The sequence below is a fragment of the Sturnus vulgaris genome, chromosome 16, assembly GCF_052056855.1.
Source record: "Sturnus vulgaris isolate bStuVul1 chromosome 16, bStuVul1.hap1, whole genome shotgun sequence".
NCBI classification, from domain to species: Eukaryota; Metazoa; Chordata; class Aves; order Passeriformes; family Sturnidae; genus Sturnus; species Sturnus vulgaris.
The window spans coordinates 832,891-849,604 of NC_142258.1; the positions used below are offsets into that span (position 1 = coordinate 832,891).

General features: G+C 57.6%; 1 protein-coding gene and 1 long non-coding RNA gene across 3 annotated transcripts in view; both read right to left on the reverse strand.

The window, feature by feature from the left end:
* PRKCB (protein kinase C beta) overlaps positions 1-7,445 on the reverse strand; it is an 82,196-nt gene extending 74,751 nt beyond the window's left edge. For both annotated transcript variants that reach the window (XM_014886394.2, XM_014886393.2), the window contains exons 1-2: positions 7,171-7,445; positions 6,920-6,951 (exon numbers count right to left, since the gene is read on the reverse strand). In XM_014886394.2, coding sequence (XP_014741880.1) covers positions 6,920-6,951; positions 7,171-7,340 — 202 coding nt within the window. In that variant the 5' untranslated portion in view covers positions 7,341-7,445. The remainder of the gene's footprint in view (positions 1-6,919; positions 6,952-7,170) is intronic.
* Positions 7,446-7,622: 177 nt separating this feature from the next.
* On the reverse strand, positions 7,623-15,032 carry LOC148221860 (uncharacterized). The gene is made up of 4 exons (XR_015807139.1): positions 14,471-15,032; positions 13,438-13,561; positions 9,006-9,076; positions 7,623-8,693 (listed from the first exon to the last, which is right to left on the reverse strand). It is a non-coding gene; the product is annotated as an uncharacterized LOC148221860 (long non-coding RNA).
* Positions 15,033-16,714: the final 1,682 nt, after the last annotated feature.

Here is a 16,714-nt window from a genome sequence, read left to right on the forward strand (position 1 = left end):
CGTGGGCACCCCAGCCAAAGCCAATTCCTTCCCATTTTTTTGGGATGAGACAGAGCAGAGCATTCCCTGGAGAGACCCCAGGGCCTCTCCCCGTGGTGCCCATCAGGACCCCCCTCCCCTGGGGGGAGCCAGCCTGCCCTGCAGGGCTCTGGGTGCAGCCCAGGCTGTGGTTTGGAACGGTGCCTTCCCTTCCCAGGAACAGCTACAGCCAGCACAGCTACTTCTGGGAATTGCTTCTGCTTAACTCAGAATTCGGCTGCTGCCAACCTCCACCAGAGCTTTCTTCCTGTCACCCCCATCTCTCGTGTGGCTTTTGTGGAAAAACTGACTTCTGGTGCCAGCCAGGGTCACTTCTCTGCCCCTCTCTGCTGGGGCAGCAGCCCCTGACGCCAGCCCTGAGATTTTCACCTTCATCCTTTGGGTCACTGCCTGCAAAACCAAGGCAGTCACTGGGTCATTTCACATCCCTGCTGCTCCTGTCACCTTCCTGCCCCCAGGGACTCCTGGCCCCAGCCTAGACCAGGGAGGGGAGGAGGATGGATGGGAAGGAAGGAAGGATGGGGGGCTCAGAGCTGGGAACAGCAGCCCCCAGCTGTCCTTTCCCTGAAGAAAGGGAAACCCAAGGGACATCCCTTGTCTCTGTCACCCTCCAGCCCAGCTGCCCCAGCCCCACGGGTCTGTTCAGGTACCAGGTGTGCCCTTGCAGGGTCCCACTCCCAGGAACACAGGGCCTGTGCTTTCAGCTGGATCTCAACGGGACAAAGCCCCACAAAGCAGGGGATGCTCAAGTCCCTGGCCAGGCTTTATCTCAAAGGTCTGGAGGGGCTCCCTGTGCTCTGTGTCCCCTGCCCTCACCTGCTGTGGGACAGCACACAGGGCTGGCAACCCGGGGCTGCATGCAGGACCCCACACAAGGACTCCTGCTTTGGTTTCATTGCCTTTTCCCCAGAGCTCGTTGCTGAGAGCCCAGAGCCCTCCAGGAGCACGAGGAACACTCTGCCCAGGCACCTGCAGGGAGCTCCTTACTCACCCTTGCCTGAGAGCCTCTCATTTATGGGCCTGCAGAGCAGTGACTCACGAAGCCACACTGGTGGCATTCACGTCCCCAGCACTCTCCACCTCTCTGTGCTGCCCTTGGGGACCACAGGCACACCAAGGCCACCAGCCCAGGGCGGGCTGTGCCAGCTGTGGCCACAGTGCAGCAGGAACTGCAGGAAAAGCCACCCAAACACTTCTCCCGGGCACAATCCCATCCCAGCCGGGCCTGCAGACATCCCCTCGTGGTACCACACACCCCTTCAGTGCGGGGGAAGCACCTCCAGCATCCCCTAACAAAGAGTTCCAGGCAATCCTGCCCTGGCCACACCGCGGGCACAGCCACAAGTTCATTTCTGTCACTGTCATCATCGTGTCACTTCTTTGCTGACAGATCCTGGATGGCACTGGGGAGCCTCTCCAGCCTTTTCATTTTTTGCCTGTTGAGCTGCAGGAGGAGGAGGAGGAGGAGCTGTGCTGGCTGGAAGGAGGAAGGGCAGCAGCCCACAGCGAGGGCTTGCGCAACTCAGCTCCTACAGAAACCCCAACAGTTCACAGAATTCACACCAAGTTTGGAGAGCAGGTTCAAACCCCACCTCCTGTTCCACAGCACACACCAAACCCTCGAGGTCTCGCCCTGCTTCACAGCAACTTCTGCTGGTGCCAAGACAGGTGAGTGGCCACCCACGGCTGGCTGCCACCGAAGGGTGCCCTGCACACCCTGCCAGGGATGGGTGAGCTGCAGGGATCTGGAGGATCACATGGGTGTGAGCGAGCAGGCGTGCACAAATGCCTGCACTGTTTGCTGAGAAGTCTCCTTAGAGACAGCCCAGGCATTAAATTCCCCAGGAAGACTCAATAGCTGGAGAATAATCACGGCAGGGGCTCAGGACTGGGGTGGTCGAAGCTCTGCAGTGGTGGCAGAGGCAGCAGGCGCCAGGCAGATGTGCTGCAAACACCCCAGGGCACCCCAAATGCCCAGGGGCCAGCTCCAAACCCCACAGCCAGCATCCTAGGGCTGGCACCAGGCAGCAACGAATAGCCCAGGAAGGAAACAGACCCCTCATTATCCGGGCCCCTGATCACTGTAGGATGACAGCTATCTCCGGAGATAAGAGAGAAAAATCCACCCTGCAACTGCAGGGGGGGAGGGAGAGAGAGAAAAACCACTTCCACTGTGAGCCTGGGCCAGCCCTTGTGCTCTGCACGGGGACGAGGGGGCTGCTGGCACCGAGCTGTGCCTGCCCAGCCCCACAGCCTGGCCCTGCATCCAAAACACCTCCCTCCAAAATCCCTCTCATTCCTCCAAAACCCCTCTCCTTCCTAAACAACTCCCTCCAAAATCCCCTTCCAAAACCCCTCTCCCTCCACCAAAACTCCTCTCCTTCCCAAACAGCTGCCTGCAAAACACTTCCCTCCAAAACGCCTCTCCTTCCTAAACATGTCCCTCAAAAACACCTGTCCCTTCTAAACCCCTCTCGTTCCCAAACAGCTCCCTCCAAAATTCCCCTCCCTCCACCGAAACCCATCTCCTACCAAAACCCCTCTTCCAAAAAACCTCCCTCCTAAACTCTTCTCCTTCCTAAACACTTCGCTCCAAAATCCCTCTCTCCTGAACCCCTCTCCTTCCAAACTCCTCTCCCCCCAGGCACAGGGCAGGGCAGGTGAGGATCAGCTAGGCCAGCCCAGGTGACAGCTTTAAGGCCAGCCTGGGAAGGTCCCTGGGAGAGGCACAGGTCACCATGTCCCAGCAGCTCTGGGTGCACTGGGCTGTGCAGGAGCACAAGGGCTCAGACCCACTTCCCTTTTCTGCTCTACCTGCCCTGCTGCCAGGGCCAGGCTCCTTGGGGACACCCCTGTGCCCTGGGGACACGGCTCCAGCACCCAGAGCTGCGTTACCACACCAAAAAACCCTCCGAAAAAAAATCATGCTTCCAATTTCTGCAGCATTATATAATTAGCATCATTTGTGTTGCAAAAAAGTAATTGCAGTAACATTTTTAATTAGTCTATTTGAACACTAACATTTCTCCAGTGTGCATAATATGTTGACACGAAATTACTGGGTTTGAGGCAACTCGGAATGATTGGAGTTTGTTTTGCTTTTGTTTCTTTACTTATTTAACACAGTCAATAAGAGCCGTGCCGAGCCCAGGCTGCAGAGTGGCTCGAGCTGCAGTGGAGAGCAAAGTGTGATGGGTTTCACTTCCGTCTGGGGGGGAGGAAGGGTGGCTTCTGAAGGCACTGAACGAGAGAAAAATACTTGTTTGAGAGGTAAGGCCTGGGTGAGATTTTCCAGCTGCTCGGTTCTGGTCTCAGACGTTGACTCGTGAAAACACAAAGCAGAAGGAGAGCGCTGGCCTTGGAGGACAGGGAAACCTGCAGGGAGGAATTCTGTGTGCTATAAAGTTTGGAAGGAGATCTAATCTGAAGAGTTCCTTTGCTTACTGAGTCACAAGCAGGGACAGGCAGTAAACATTCTCCCCAGAAAAGTTATCCACGCACCCATTACCAAACGATGCTTTTTTTTTTTTTCCCTTTCTCTTCAAGAAGAATCAAGATTCTCCTTTCCAAGATCTTTTTCTACATTGTACACGTGAAAGCAGTGACAGATGCAGGTTATTTTTGCTCCCGAGTGTGAATCATGTTCCACTGCTCCTCACCTCTGCCCAGACCCTCGGGGTGTGAGCCCAGCCACAGCAACTCCAGGTTGAGCTCCTGGGGACTCATCCCCTGAGCACCCTGATCCACACAGGGACCAAGAACTGCCTGGACACGGGGAGAAACAGTCCCCGAGGATGCCAAGGCGGGGGAAACACGAGCAGCAAAGAGAAAGCTGCCAGTTCCCAGCACATTCCCAGAAGGCGACCAAGAACTTCACTCTCAAAAGCTTTCAGACCAATTCCCTCCCCTCCACCGCCCTGCAGCACTTCCTACATCAGGAGAAACAAGACTTGCCCACTTGTTCCTACATCAGGAGAAACAAGACTTGGCCACTTGTTCCTTCCCCAGCTGCAGACACCGAGGGGCTGCTCCCTCCTCACACATCCCTGGTGTTGGGGCTGCCTGGATGAACCCCCCAAGCACAGGCAGAACACACACACTCCCCTTTTTTTCTTTATTCCTGAGAAGTTTCTGCACCTTCCAGCCACAGCAGGGCCAGAAAGCCCCTCTGTACCACGGGCCGTGGAGCCTCCCTTGGGCAGAGCTCATCTTCCTGGCAGCCCCAGGCACATCCTTCAGCTTCCAACACCCACAAGATATTGATTTCTTTTTGTTAACCTGCCAGAAGCAGCCCTGCTCCTGGACTGTCTGTGCACAGACCTCCCCTGCCCACACCCAGACACTTTTTGGCTCACGAGAGACGTTGGCCCAGGAAGTCTTGAGATGCTCACAAGGATAAGGAGATTGTGTTCGAGGATAAGAAGCAGATTAGTAATTAAGTGGCATTTTGTGGAATCCATTAGTATTTCAAGCTACAAAGAGTCAGTTTCTGCTAACTTCCTGCCAAAAGTCACAAGTAATGAGCTAATTAACAATCTAATTTATTACAAATGCCCTAGAAAGAAATCAGGGCACAGGTGAAAACCTACTTAAAGCGAGCACAGCAGTGGGAACAGCTGAGAGCAGACAGGCTTGTGCCCCAGCTGCATTCCCAGCCACCCCACAGCACAGCGGGATGAAGCACTGGTGGAAGTTGTTAAAGTTGAATTAAAGCTGTGTTCAGTCAAGGGAGAGGTAGAGCCCTCGCTCCAGAGCTTCCTGCCAGCCCTAGACAAAAGCCAGCCCTGGGATTTTCTGCCTCTGTGTCAACATTTGCCAAGTTCAGCAGCAGCTGCAGCACAACCTGTGGGGCACAAAGCCAGAGCTGGTGGTCCCTGCACGGCCCAGCGTTGGCACAGCTGGCACAGCTGGAGCAGGGCACCCCCAGCTCTGCCTCCCAGCAGGAGCAGCCCCGTGATTCCAGAGCAGATGGCACAGGGAGAGACCCCTGGGCTCGGTTCCCAAACTGGGAGCATCCTGCAGGGAGGCACAGCGTGTCCTCCACCCCAGGGCACGCGTGGGCATCACCCACAGCTGCCCCGGGCACGGGAGCACCCCAGCAGCTCACAGGGGGGCTCTGGGAAAACCCCACAGATCACTGGGTTTAGGGAAATAAAGGCTGGGCTGCTCTGCAGAGCTCGAGCTGCAGGATTCCCTGAGGAACAGTAAATATTCCCTGTGGCACAGTAAATGTTCCCCGTGGCACAGTCACATCTGTAACATCACAGTGACCTGGAAAGGGTTTCTCAAGGCAGACAGGGATGTCACAGAGCTGTCACCCACCCTCGGGGGTGGCACTGAGCACAGAGGGCTCCTGGCAGTGCCCCACGAGCCAGGGCTGCACTGCCCAGGCACTGAGGGCTCATCTAACACTGGCTAAAGACATCCAAGGATGAACCTTGAAGGAAAAGCACAGCTCCAGGTTTGGAGAACAGCTCCTGACAGCTGGAACAGACTTGGAAAGGCGCCAGTTACTGACACTGGATGCTGCAGGTAGAACTGAGCAGGGCTCTAGAAATAACACAGGCAAACCCTGCCGTGGTCCCCACCTGCTCCACAACACACCCTGGATTTCACGGGCGTTGTGTTTGCACAAATACACCGTCACTGTAAGGAAAGTCAGGGAATTCACAGCCAGGTAAGCCCCAAATCAGAGATCCGAGGTGCCCAAAATTCCTCCGAGTAACGTGGCTGAACAGCCCATGTGTGAAACCTCAGGTAGCAGGGGAAGCTGTGACCTTGAGAAACAGCCCTAGGACACGTTTTATCTCCATATCCACTTTGCTCTGCCTGCCAACACCTGGCCAGGCCTTCGGGCTGCAGTCTGATAGGTGGCAGGGGGGTGGGTTTGGTATTTGAAGGTTATACACACGTGGCAAGTGTCAAGGATGAGTAGCAGCATCATTTAGATTGGATTAGCCCCACGCTGCTTGCACAGGCAGCTGCAGGGATGCTCCTGAGAGCTCCCAAACCAAAGCCCCCCCCAACAGGAGCCCCCCCAGACCCACCCCAGCACCTCACACCGAGCGTGCCTCTCCAAAACCCCGAGCACAGCTGCAGAGAAGAGCTTCTCGAGCTCCAAAGAGCGTTTGTTTTCATGCCAAATACCTCAACTTGGGAGTCAGCCACCCACCGAAATAAAACTCTGTCCCAAATATTCACAAAAAGCAAAATCTCACTGCCAGCAGCTGCGAGCACCGGCCCCGTTTGAGCCCCACAGGCAGAGCTGAAGCCGCACAGGTGGGGCTGGCAGGACAGGAGCAGCCCGCAGCTGGGCTGGCTACAACAACAACCACATCACGCCTGGCTTCATTCACCCCGATTTCCCGAGGGGACATCCCGAATCCCTGAAGAGCCCCCTCCAGAATCCCAGCATTATCAGAACAAAGAATTCTGGTCATAGTAACCCGGCTACTGCAACATATTTTGCTATAAAGCCTCGGATTTTTTTTTTTTTTTTTTTCCCCAGCAACACAACTAAGCCATTCAAGTCCTCGCCGGCTGCGCAGTTCCAGCCGGGAGCAGCCCTCGCCCAGCCCGCTCGCCACTCCAACAAACACATGTTTTGGCGTTAAGTACATTAAAACCAAACTCCCCTCGGCCTTTTTCGGGGGATTTAGGCTGAAGTCCTGGGCGCTTATCTCCGCTAACGACACCCGACCGGCTTAAAGGCACCGACTAGTTGCTGGGTTGATTAAAAAAATGACTAAGCTGCTCTTGCCGGTGCCGGGGGATGGATGCTCGGGGCCGGTGCTGCCCGCACGGAGATGCGGGGCCGGTCCCGGGGGGCGGACACGGAGCGCGGGTCCCCCCAAATCCCCCCCGGTAGCGCCACACTCACCTTGACACTGGAAGCCCTGCTTGCCAAAACCCCTGCGGAGAGAAAGGAGCGGTGAGAGCCCGGCCCCGGCAGCCGGGCCGAGGGGAAGCAGGCACCGGGGGGACTGGGAGGGGATGCGGGGACGGGAGGAAAGGATGAGGATGGTGAGGATGAGGATGGCGAGGATGAGGATGGCTGGGCGAGCACAGGGAGGGATGTCCCGCCGAGCCGGTGTCCCGGAGCGGTGCGGCGGTGCGGGGGGAAAGGCTCACCAGATGAAATCGGTGCAGTGGCTGCAGAAGGTGGGCTGCTTGAAGAAGCGCGCCGTGAACTTGTGGTTCTTCACCTCGTGCACGTTCTTCTGCCGCAGGGCTCCCTTGCGGGCGAAGCGCACCGGGCCCTCCTCGCCCTCGGGGGCCGGTGCTGCCGGTGGCTCGGCCATGCTGGGAAGGGGCTACGAGCCCGGCCCGGCCCGGCCCGCTCGGCTCCGGTACCGGCGCTGCCGCTGCCGCTCCGGCTGCGCTGCCGGGGCCGCGCTCGGGGCCGCTGCCCGCAGCTGGCGGGAGGCTCCGGCACCGCCCGCCGGGACACGCCCCCTCGTTTGCATACGACCCGCCCCTCATTTACATACGACCCGCCCCATCTGCGTCCCCGGCCACGCCCCCCGGCGCCTCGCGGCACCGCGAGCCCCGCCCCGCCCCGCCCCCCTCCCCGCGAGCCTGGGCACGGCCACGCCCCCTTGATTTGCATGAGGATTTGCATAGAGAGGCTGCATCCCGCGGGGATGGACAGGGATGGACACCGGACATGGACAGGGATGGACACTGGGCAGGGATGGACAGGGATGGTCACCGGACATGGACAGGAATTGGCAGGGATGGACAGAGATGGACACGGGCAGGGATGGACGGGGATGGACAGGGATGGACAGGGATGGACACTGGGTAGGGATGGACACTGGCAGGGATGGACATTGGGCCGGGATGGACAAGGATGGACATTGGGCATGGGCAGGAATTAGCAGGGATGGACAGGGATGGACACTGGACACAGGCAGACATGGACACAGTCTGGGTTTGACAGGAATGGACAGGGATGGACAGGGATGGACATTGGGCCGGAATGGACAAGGATGGACATTGGGCATGGACAGGAATTGGCAGGGATGGACAGGAATGGACACTGGCAGGGAGGGATACGGGCAGGGCTGTGGGCAGGGTCACCAAGGCAGGGACATTGTCCTGTCCCACTGCAGGTGGGGGAACCAGCAGGACTCAGTGGGAGCAGGTTTGGATGTCTTTGTGCCAGCCACGGGCACACCTGCACTGCCCCATGCCCACTGCAGGACTGGCAGTGACAGCACTGGGTCCTCACCAGTCACACACTTCTCACTGTTAAGGCCAGGATCTTTTTTTTCTACCCTGATTTTCTGAACGAGTCAAGTGCAGAGGGGATCCAGGCAGGAGCTCGGGCACAGCAGCTGTGCCAGGCTGGCCGTGGGGGTGGCCACATGCCCAGGGCTCCCACACAGACACAGGGGCACAAACGGCCAGCTCAGGGGTCCTCTGGGCGTGATTTTTTGAATTTACAGTTGGAATAATGACCTTCTTTCACCAACCCACTGCAAACACCTCAGCTGGCTGGCACGGAGGAGTTTTCCAACCACATCCACCATTCATCTCTCTCACTCCCTGACAGTAACTCACAGACACCGAAAATCAGATCCATCATCCTCCTCCTCTGACACCCAGCTCTCCCTGGGCCCTCCTGGTGCTGCATCCTCCTGGTCTGGGTGCTGAGGAGATGAGAGTTCCAATCAAAACACGAGACAACTTCAAGTGAAATGTAACCATATTTCCAGTCTTTCTAAATTCTCATTTCTGGGATTTAATTCTGGATCTGCATCCACGTAATCCTTCCCCTTTTGAGGCCCGAGACCATCCCTGCTCTGCTGTCATCCAGCCCTCCATCCTACATGCTCTTTCTCTGAAGAAAGCCCCGCTCACTCCATGGAATTAAACACCCAGGAGACTTTCCCAAAATAGGCCCAGGGCTGTTATTATGCAGCTGCTTTAAAAGGTTCATTGCAGTAATAAACGGGGCTGACCTGTCCTGCTGATGTCACCCTCCCAGGAACAGCAGGCTGCTTCCATCTCTCAGCACCGTCTGATTTCCCTGCTAAGAAGGAGAAATAAATTGCAGTCCCCCCCCTGCTCATGCTGGGAGGGGATGAGGGAACATCCCTGGGGTGTGTGGGATGTTCTCATGGGGCTTTCAGTGCCCAGCAGCACCAGGGTCCCCCCTGCCCCGGGAGCCCCACTCACTGCAGCCTCACACAGAGATCTGGAAGCAGAAATAACTCCTGCAGCATGGGAAGGAACTCAGCAATAATGGAAATAATAATAAATAATAACAAGGCGTTTTGACTCCTTCCCCCTGCACTGTTCCAGGGGAGTGGGGTGTTTCCCTCAATGCTGCTGCTCTGCACGTGGAGCCACACCAGGCTGAATTCTGCTCCTTTGAACTGTAAACTCTGGGCTTTGCCTGCCCCTGCCTTGTTGTTTTTTACTGTATGTTCCCATTTTCCAAGGACAGCCCCCATAACTGCTGCATGGGGAATGCAGAGAATATGGCTTTTATTTCCCCCTACGAGTGTTGATAATCATGATAATCATGCTCAAACTTTTGTCACTGCTGGGCAGTGGTACAAAAGTACAAAAGCCAGGTACAGTTCTTGCTCTCAAGAGATTGCTTTCTTCTTTCCTTAGTTTACATAATTCTACCTTATTTTACTTTTTTCATTATTTAGTGCACTCTGAGTCACGTCATATTAAAGGCAGGATCTTCATGGCCGTGCTAATTTTCTGAGGATCCAGATCCCCCCAGCACTTTGAAAAGTCTGGATGAACATCCCAGCAGCTCCTTCCTCCGAGGAAACTGTTAAATTTATTAATATAAATATATACTGCAAGCGCAGTCCTCCAGGTGTGCAGAGGGACTCGCACACACAAACAACCCTGACCTGTCACCCTCAGGGGAGCACCGTGCTGGAGCAGAGGGGAAATCAGCCCAGCCCATTCCTGGTCCCATAAAAATGTGAGTTCTGGTGCTGTTTGTCCCTCCATCAGTTCCTGCTGCAGAGAAGGCACCAAAGCCCTCCTGGTGCAGTGGGAATTGGTGTCTCCCCTCCCGGGCACGCTGGGATCTCACGGAGCTGCCTGGCCCCAGCCCCTGTGTGTGCACGGGAGGCAGCGGGAGCCTCCCCTGGAGCCGTGATTCACATCCTCAGGAAGGGACCTCATCCTCCCAGGAGCTGCTCTGGGAAGGGGGAGCTGGGAGCAGCCACAGGGACATGTGTTGGGACATGTGTTGGGACATGTGGGAATAGGGGCAAAGAGCCCAGGAACCTCCCCAGCAAAATCCCCCACCCCAAACCCCGGGACACAGGACAGCTGCAGCCCCGCAGCCTCACCCCACACCACAGCCAGCCCCAAAGCCCAGCAAAGAGACACAAAACCCCCAAATCCAGGCGGAATTCTCCCCATTTCCGAGCACAGCTGCCGGAGTGTGGGAGCCGCGGTCCTGGAGCTCAGGTGGGAGCACCCGGCGAGCGCTGCAGCCTCAGCCCCGCCCTGATGTGGGGATGCTGCTCCACGCCGCCTTCCTCTGAAGAATTCAAAAAAGCTGGAGAATAGATTTGTCTCTTTTTTTTTTTTTTTTTAATCTCTTTTTCTCTTCGGGACCCAAATCCGCTGCAGGAAACAGGTGGAGGAAAGGTCCAGCTGTAATTAGATATAAAGGTGCCTCAGCAGCGCTCGGCAGCTTCCACATCCGTTTGTCATCCTGCCCTCACCCAGCACGCCAGGAGGGACAAGGCAGGGACAGGGATCCTGGAATGGGGACGGGGATCCTGGAGAAGGGAGAGGGATCCTGGAGTGGGGACAGGGATGCTGAAATAAGAACAAGGATGCTGGAGTCGGGATCCTGGTATAGGAACAGGAATCCTGGAGCAGGGACAGGAATCCAGGAGCAGGGACAGGAATCCAGGAGCAGGGACACGGATCCTGGAGCAGGGACACGGATCCTGGAGCAGGGACAGGGATCCTGGAGCTGGGATCCCGTATCCTGGATCCGCAGGCTGGGGCACACCGGCAGGGGCAGCGCTGGGGAGGGGGCTCTGCCCCGGTTCCACGGGGACACTGGGGACGGACGGGGTGACAGGCACCCCCCGCAGCGGGGTGGCATCAGCTGCTCTGGTTTTTCCCTTTCTGCTTTCACAGCTTTCGCGTGTTCCACGTCCTCCGTGCAGCGAGGATGGAGCGGGGAGAGAGATGCTGCGTTCATGTGAGGAGAGACCCAGTTCCACACCCACCGGCGGCAGGAGATCCTTCACAGCCGCCGCTGGGCGAGAAAAAGCCCAAATGTTGGAGCCTGAGCTTACATAAAGCCCCGGAGGGGATGGAGAGAGGGGACAGCCCAGAGACACCGTGACAGCCCGGGGACACGGGGACAGCTGCAGGGACAGGGGGACAGGGGCAGGGACACGGGGACATCGCAGGGACACGGCCACAGCGCCACCCGGCTGGAACAGCCCCTGCTCCCGTCCTGGCTGTGAAAATTCATCATTTCCTCCTGCCTCCCCCGCCCTCCCCAGCAGTGCCCTGTGGGATTTCTGCCTGCTCTGGGGATGGGATGGACTCGGGCACGGCTGTCCCTGGGGACAGCAGGACACTGCCAGCACTGACACGGTGCCAGGGACCACGGGGGGCTCCCAGACCTCTGCTCACCCAGAGGAGGGTGACACACAGGGGACAGAGACACCCAGGTGTTGGGAAGAGAGGAGGAAATCCAGGCAAAGCAAACATGGCACTGCCATCCCTCGCGGTGCCCGGAGCACCAGGGGTGCAGCAGCTGGCAGGGAGCTGGCACACGCTGATCCCTGCCGGGGCAGGGGCTGCAGGAAGGGTTAAAGGGGCTCCATCCATCCCCCAGCCTGTCCCCAGGCTTGCCCGGGCTCTCAGGGTGGCCTGGGGGTGCAGTCAGGGGCAGCAGGGCCGTGCTGAGCAGTGAAACCACTCCCAGCTCAGAGCTGCGGTGCCTGGTGTTGGGGCTGGTGTAAATAAATCCTCATTTCTCAGACCTGAGAGCATTTCTCCATCCCTACTGCAGGCAGGGAGGGCTGCAGGTGAGGGACACAGGGACACAGGGACACAGGGACAGGACACAGGGACAAAGGGACACGGCCACCACAGCTGCTCCAAAGCTGCTCTGACCCCCTGAGCACTCAGGCTCTTCGGGTGCTCTCATGGCTCGGCACATGCCAAACGTGCTTAGGCTGTTTCAATATTTCATATTCCTGGCTGCTGGCTTTCAGGGAGAACAAATTAATTCTGTTTTATGTACCCAGGAACGGCCCACATCAAACCGCCTTCCTGCACACTTGGTTAAGCAAAGTTTGTGGTGAAATCCTTGGGGCTTTGTTGCTTGGTTCCCAAAGCATCTGATCGATATTTGCCTTCCACGTCCCGTAACTCTGCAGGGAGTTGTTGTTATTCCTTTCTATTGATCCTTTTTTTTTTTTTTTGGTTCCCCTTTGTGCTCTTCACTGGGTTAGGTCAGGGTGGTGGCACTGCCACCTCCCCGTGTCTCACCAGGCTTGGGACAGCCAGGCAACAGCACAAAGAGTCAAGGACAGCACTAAATTTTTATTCTGGATTAAAAAAGCAAGACTCAAACTCAACAGCAACAAGACCGAGCTGTGAGTGATGGGTTTGAGCTGGTGCTCGATGAAGAGAAAGCTCCAGGGAGAGCTCAGAGCCCCTGAAGTGCCTGTGGGATTTCCAGGAGAAGGGCTTGGGACAAGGGATGGAAGGACAGGACACAGGGAATGGAATCCCACTGCCAGAGAGTGGGTGAGATGGGATATTGAGAAGGAATTCCTGGCTGGGAGGGGCTGGGATGGAATTCCCAGAGAAGCTGTGGCTGCCCCTGGATCCCTGGAAGTGTCCAAGGCCAGGCTGGAGGAGGTTTGGAGCAGCCTGGGACACAGCCTGGCTCTGGAGGAAGAGCCAAGGGGAAGCAGGAGAGCCACCAAGAAATCAGCAGAGCCACCAAGCCCCTGCCATCCCCGGGCCGGGCTGCAGCACCTGCCCCCTCCGGGCTGCACAACAATTCTGCTTGTGCCATGGCAAACTCCAGCTGCTCTCCCCCAGGAGCTGAATTTCTCTGCAGCTTCCTTCCCCCGAGGGATGGCTGGTTTTATACCCATCGTTCATCACAGCGCTCAGAAAAATCATCTCATAATGAATTCTTCACCCAGCCCTTCCAGGAGCTTCATTTAAATAACAACGAGGCTCATTAGCGGCGCGGGGCTGATCCCTGCACAATGATTTCTTCATTAACTTTGCCTGGGAGGGTTTTCCTCCCAGCCCAGCCTGTAATCCCTTCCCTCAGCCTCTTTCTGCAGCTCCCCGATCCCACCGGCTCCAGCTGTGGGGCAGGGATGTGCCGGGGGCTCGTTTTTCCAAGAACCCAATTACCTGGGTATCCCAAATTCTTGCACGTGGAAATTCCCACATGAATGTTCATGTGTGGTTTTGGCCTTTGGCCACCCCCAGCTTATCCCGGCCTGGCCCTCGGTGCATAAATCCCTGCAGGCAGATGCTGCACAGAAAATCAGAAAATCACGAAATCAGAAAATCAGAAAATCGGGCTTGAGCGAGCCCGGGGCTCATTCGGTTCGTGCCCCCGTGGGTTTGTGCCCCTGTGGGTTCATGTCTCTATGGATTTGTGCCCCTCTGGGTTTGTGCCTTTTTGGCTTTGTGTCCCCATGGGTTTGTGCCCCTGTGACACCACTCTGCTCCCGTGCCCAGCAGCTCCGGGAATTTCGGGCATTTCCCAGCACAAATGAGCCCGCAGGTTTTTTTTTTCTCACCTCCTTTATGTCAGTTATTGTCCACTGGAGATTATTCCAGTTTTGAGGACGGGCAGGCAGGCGGGAGCTGCGGGCCGGGAGTGCCACCAGAGTCCTGCCTCGCTGTCCCCTGGTGTCCCCTAGTGTCCCCTTGGCCACCCTCCCCAGGGCCACACCGCATCGAGTCCCTTCAGCTGCTCACCGGGAGGAAAAACTACGAAAAAATATTGCAGACAGAAGACAACCCACCTGTCATGAAGTTTCATATAAAAAAAAAAAGCAAAAGCCCCCCTAGAAAGACTTGGGGCTTCACCGGTTTAGAAACCAAAAGAAGTTTTGAATGACTCGGGTTGGTTTTGCAGCGGCTGCTCCTGAGTTCCTTGGCCCCGAGAGCAGCCCTGGGGCAGCAGGAGGGAGGATGCTGTCCCCTGGATGTGTCCCCTGGATGTGTCCCCTGGATGTGTCCCCCGGTCCCCTGGGGGTGTCCCTGGGGTGCCCCGGTCCTGCCGCAGCAGGGATGGGGAGCCCGGCGCTGGAGGGGGAATTTTCTGCAGTAAATCCCAGCAGGTTGTTTTACTCCACGAGCTGCGAGGTTTATTTATCCCTCCCTCCCTCCCTCCCTCACGCTTGCTCATCGGTGTTTGTCAGCCCGATCGTACCGGTTGCCATCTGCAGGAAGCTGTAAATTGTTTTCTGGCTTTTCCTTCTCCACTGCAGCTCCTGCAGCTCCTTCCTGCCCCTGCGGGATCCGCAGCACCGGGAGCGGGCAGTGCCTGACCCCGGCCCCGGGTCCAGGGGGGCACAGATCCCCCCAGGAGCTACCGGGGTTTTCCTTGGGCGTTCCTTGTGCTGCTGTGAGCTCAGGTGAGCCCTTGTCGCAGCCCCTGTCACTCTGCTGGCAGTGACACACGCCAGGGGCTCGGAGCCCACCGCCTTCCCGGCTCCCAGTCTCCCCATTAAACACAGTTGCTTCTGCACCCCCAGGATAACCCGTGCGATGTCACCTGGGCTCCCCAGGCATCCTCCCTGCTCCAGGAACAAGGAGGGGGAATTCCCCATAATCCCAAATTATCCTGGGTCGCATCCGTCAGGCCCTGCGAGCTCTTTTATGAACAAACATTGGACACTAAGGGCCATCCCACTTGTCCCCCCTCCCCACCCCTGCTCATTCCAGATGGAATTCCCTCCCCTGGACTGGTAGCAGGGACTCGGATGTCATTAAATCCCGCTGCTCTTTCCGCTGGGAAAGCAGCGCTCCACGGGAATTCCCTGCCCGTGGGGACCCCCCAATCCCTGGGATCCCGCAGCCCTGGGATCCCCCCAATCCCCGGGATCCCGCAGCCCTGGGACCCCCCAATCCCCGGGATCCCGCAGCCCTGGGACCCCCCCAGTCCCTGGGATCCCGCAGCCCTGGGACCCCCGCCCGTGTCCGGGCTGACCCCGGGCAGCCGCGCTCCCTCCGCTCCGCCCGGCTCGGGATGTCACCGTTCCCATGGCAACGGGAGGGCTGCAAAAAAATAAAATAAAATTAAATTAAAAAACCAAGGAGGAAAGGAGCAGAGGGAAGGGCGCGGAATGGGAGAGGGGGCTGGGAGAAGAGCAGCCCTGGGGGGTTCAGTGTCCAGAGGCCACCCCTGCCCACAGGGGGTGTCCAAAGGGACATCTCGGGCCGGGGGATGCTCAGGGTGCGTGAACCACAGCGGGGACCAAACGGGGACCCTGCGGCCACGCTGGGGGCCAGGCGGGAGGGAGCAGCACTGTGTCACAGCCACATCCCCGGCACCGCCCGGTGTCACCGCGCCACCCTCTCCGAAATCCATCCCGCGGGGCTGAGCTGCCCTGGGGCTCAGCATCCCCCGCACAACCTCCCCAGGTCTCCTTTGCCCGATCCCGGCCACGGCCGAGCTGCCAAGCCCCGCTCACAGCGAGCAGAGCGGCCCCGAAGGTGCCAGCTCCTCCTCCATCAGCCCCAAGGATCCCTTCCTCAGCCCCGAGCTCCTCTCCACAGTGTTGATCAATCTGATGGAGCATTTGTTTTAATTTCCCAAATGAGGAAGCAATCTTGTAAATATTGTGCGGTAATTAAAATGGCTATTTATTGTGCGGCATTCTGGCTGCTGCCAGCACAAGAACACGATTAGCATTCCCCTCCCGAGCCCTCGCTGCAGCCGCCCCGCGGCTCCAGGCGGCTCCAGGCTGGCTCTGGGGCTGGCACAGCGGTGTCACCGAGCTGCCACACCCCTGACAAACAGCGGCAGCTCCGGTACCTCCCTCAGCTGAGGAGAGGAGCGAGAGCATCACCGGAGTCACTGCCACTCTCACCGTATTTGCATGAGCACAAACGAGTTCTCTGAGGTTTTCCCTGCTGTGGTTTCTGTCTGTTATTTCTTCTCCACAAACATTCAAAGTGGTTGAGAGCTGAAAAAAAAAAAAAAAAGGCTTGCAAAATAAATGTGCAAATCCATTCTAAAACCCCTTTAAAATGTAAATCCTTTGGCTGGAGCAGGGCTGGGCACTGGAAGATTGGGTGCTGGGGGAGCCAGGCTGGATGGCAGCAGGGAGGAGGCTCCAGGGGTCCGGGCACCCCCAGGGGACCCCTCTGTGCCAGCTCCTCTCCAGGGAGCCGGGGTGGGTGGGTGATGCCAAGGAGAGGAAATGAAAGATCAATGGAGTGAAGAGAAGGAGAAGTGAGGTGAAAGGGGGAAAACCCCTTTTCCCACATTTCCTTTCCACCAGCCTCGCTCCAGGGCCTTTCCAGCTCATTGTTGGGGATCAATTGGCCTGGTCCCCAACTCCGAGCTGGGAATGTCCCCAGGAAACACCCCCAGGAGTCCCCGGAGCTTTGCACGTGCTGGGGAGGTTCCTTAGGGCTCCTGGCAGTGATGGGGCTGCTCCAGCCCTGG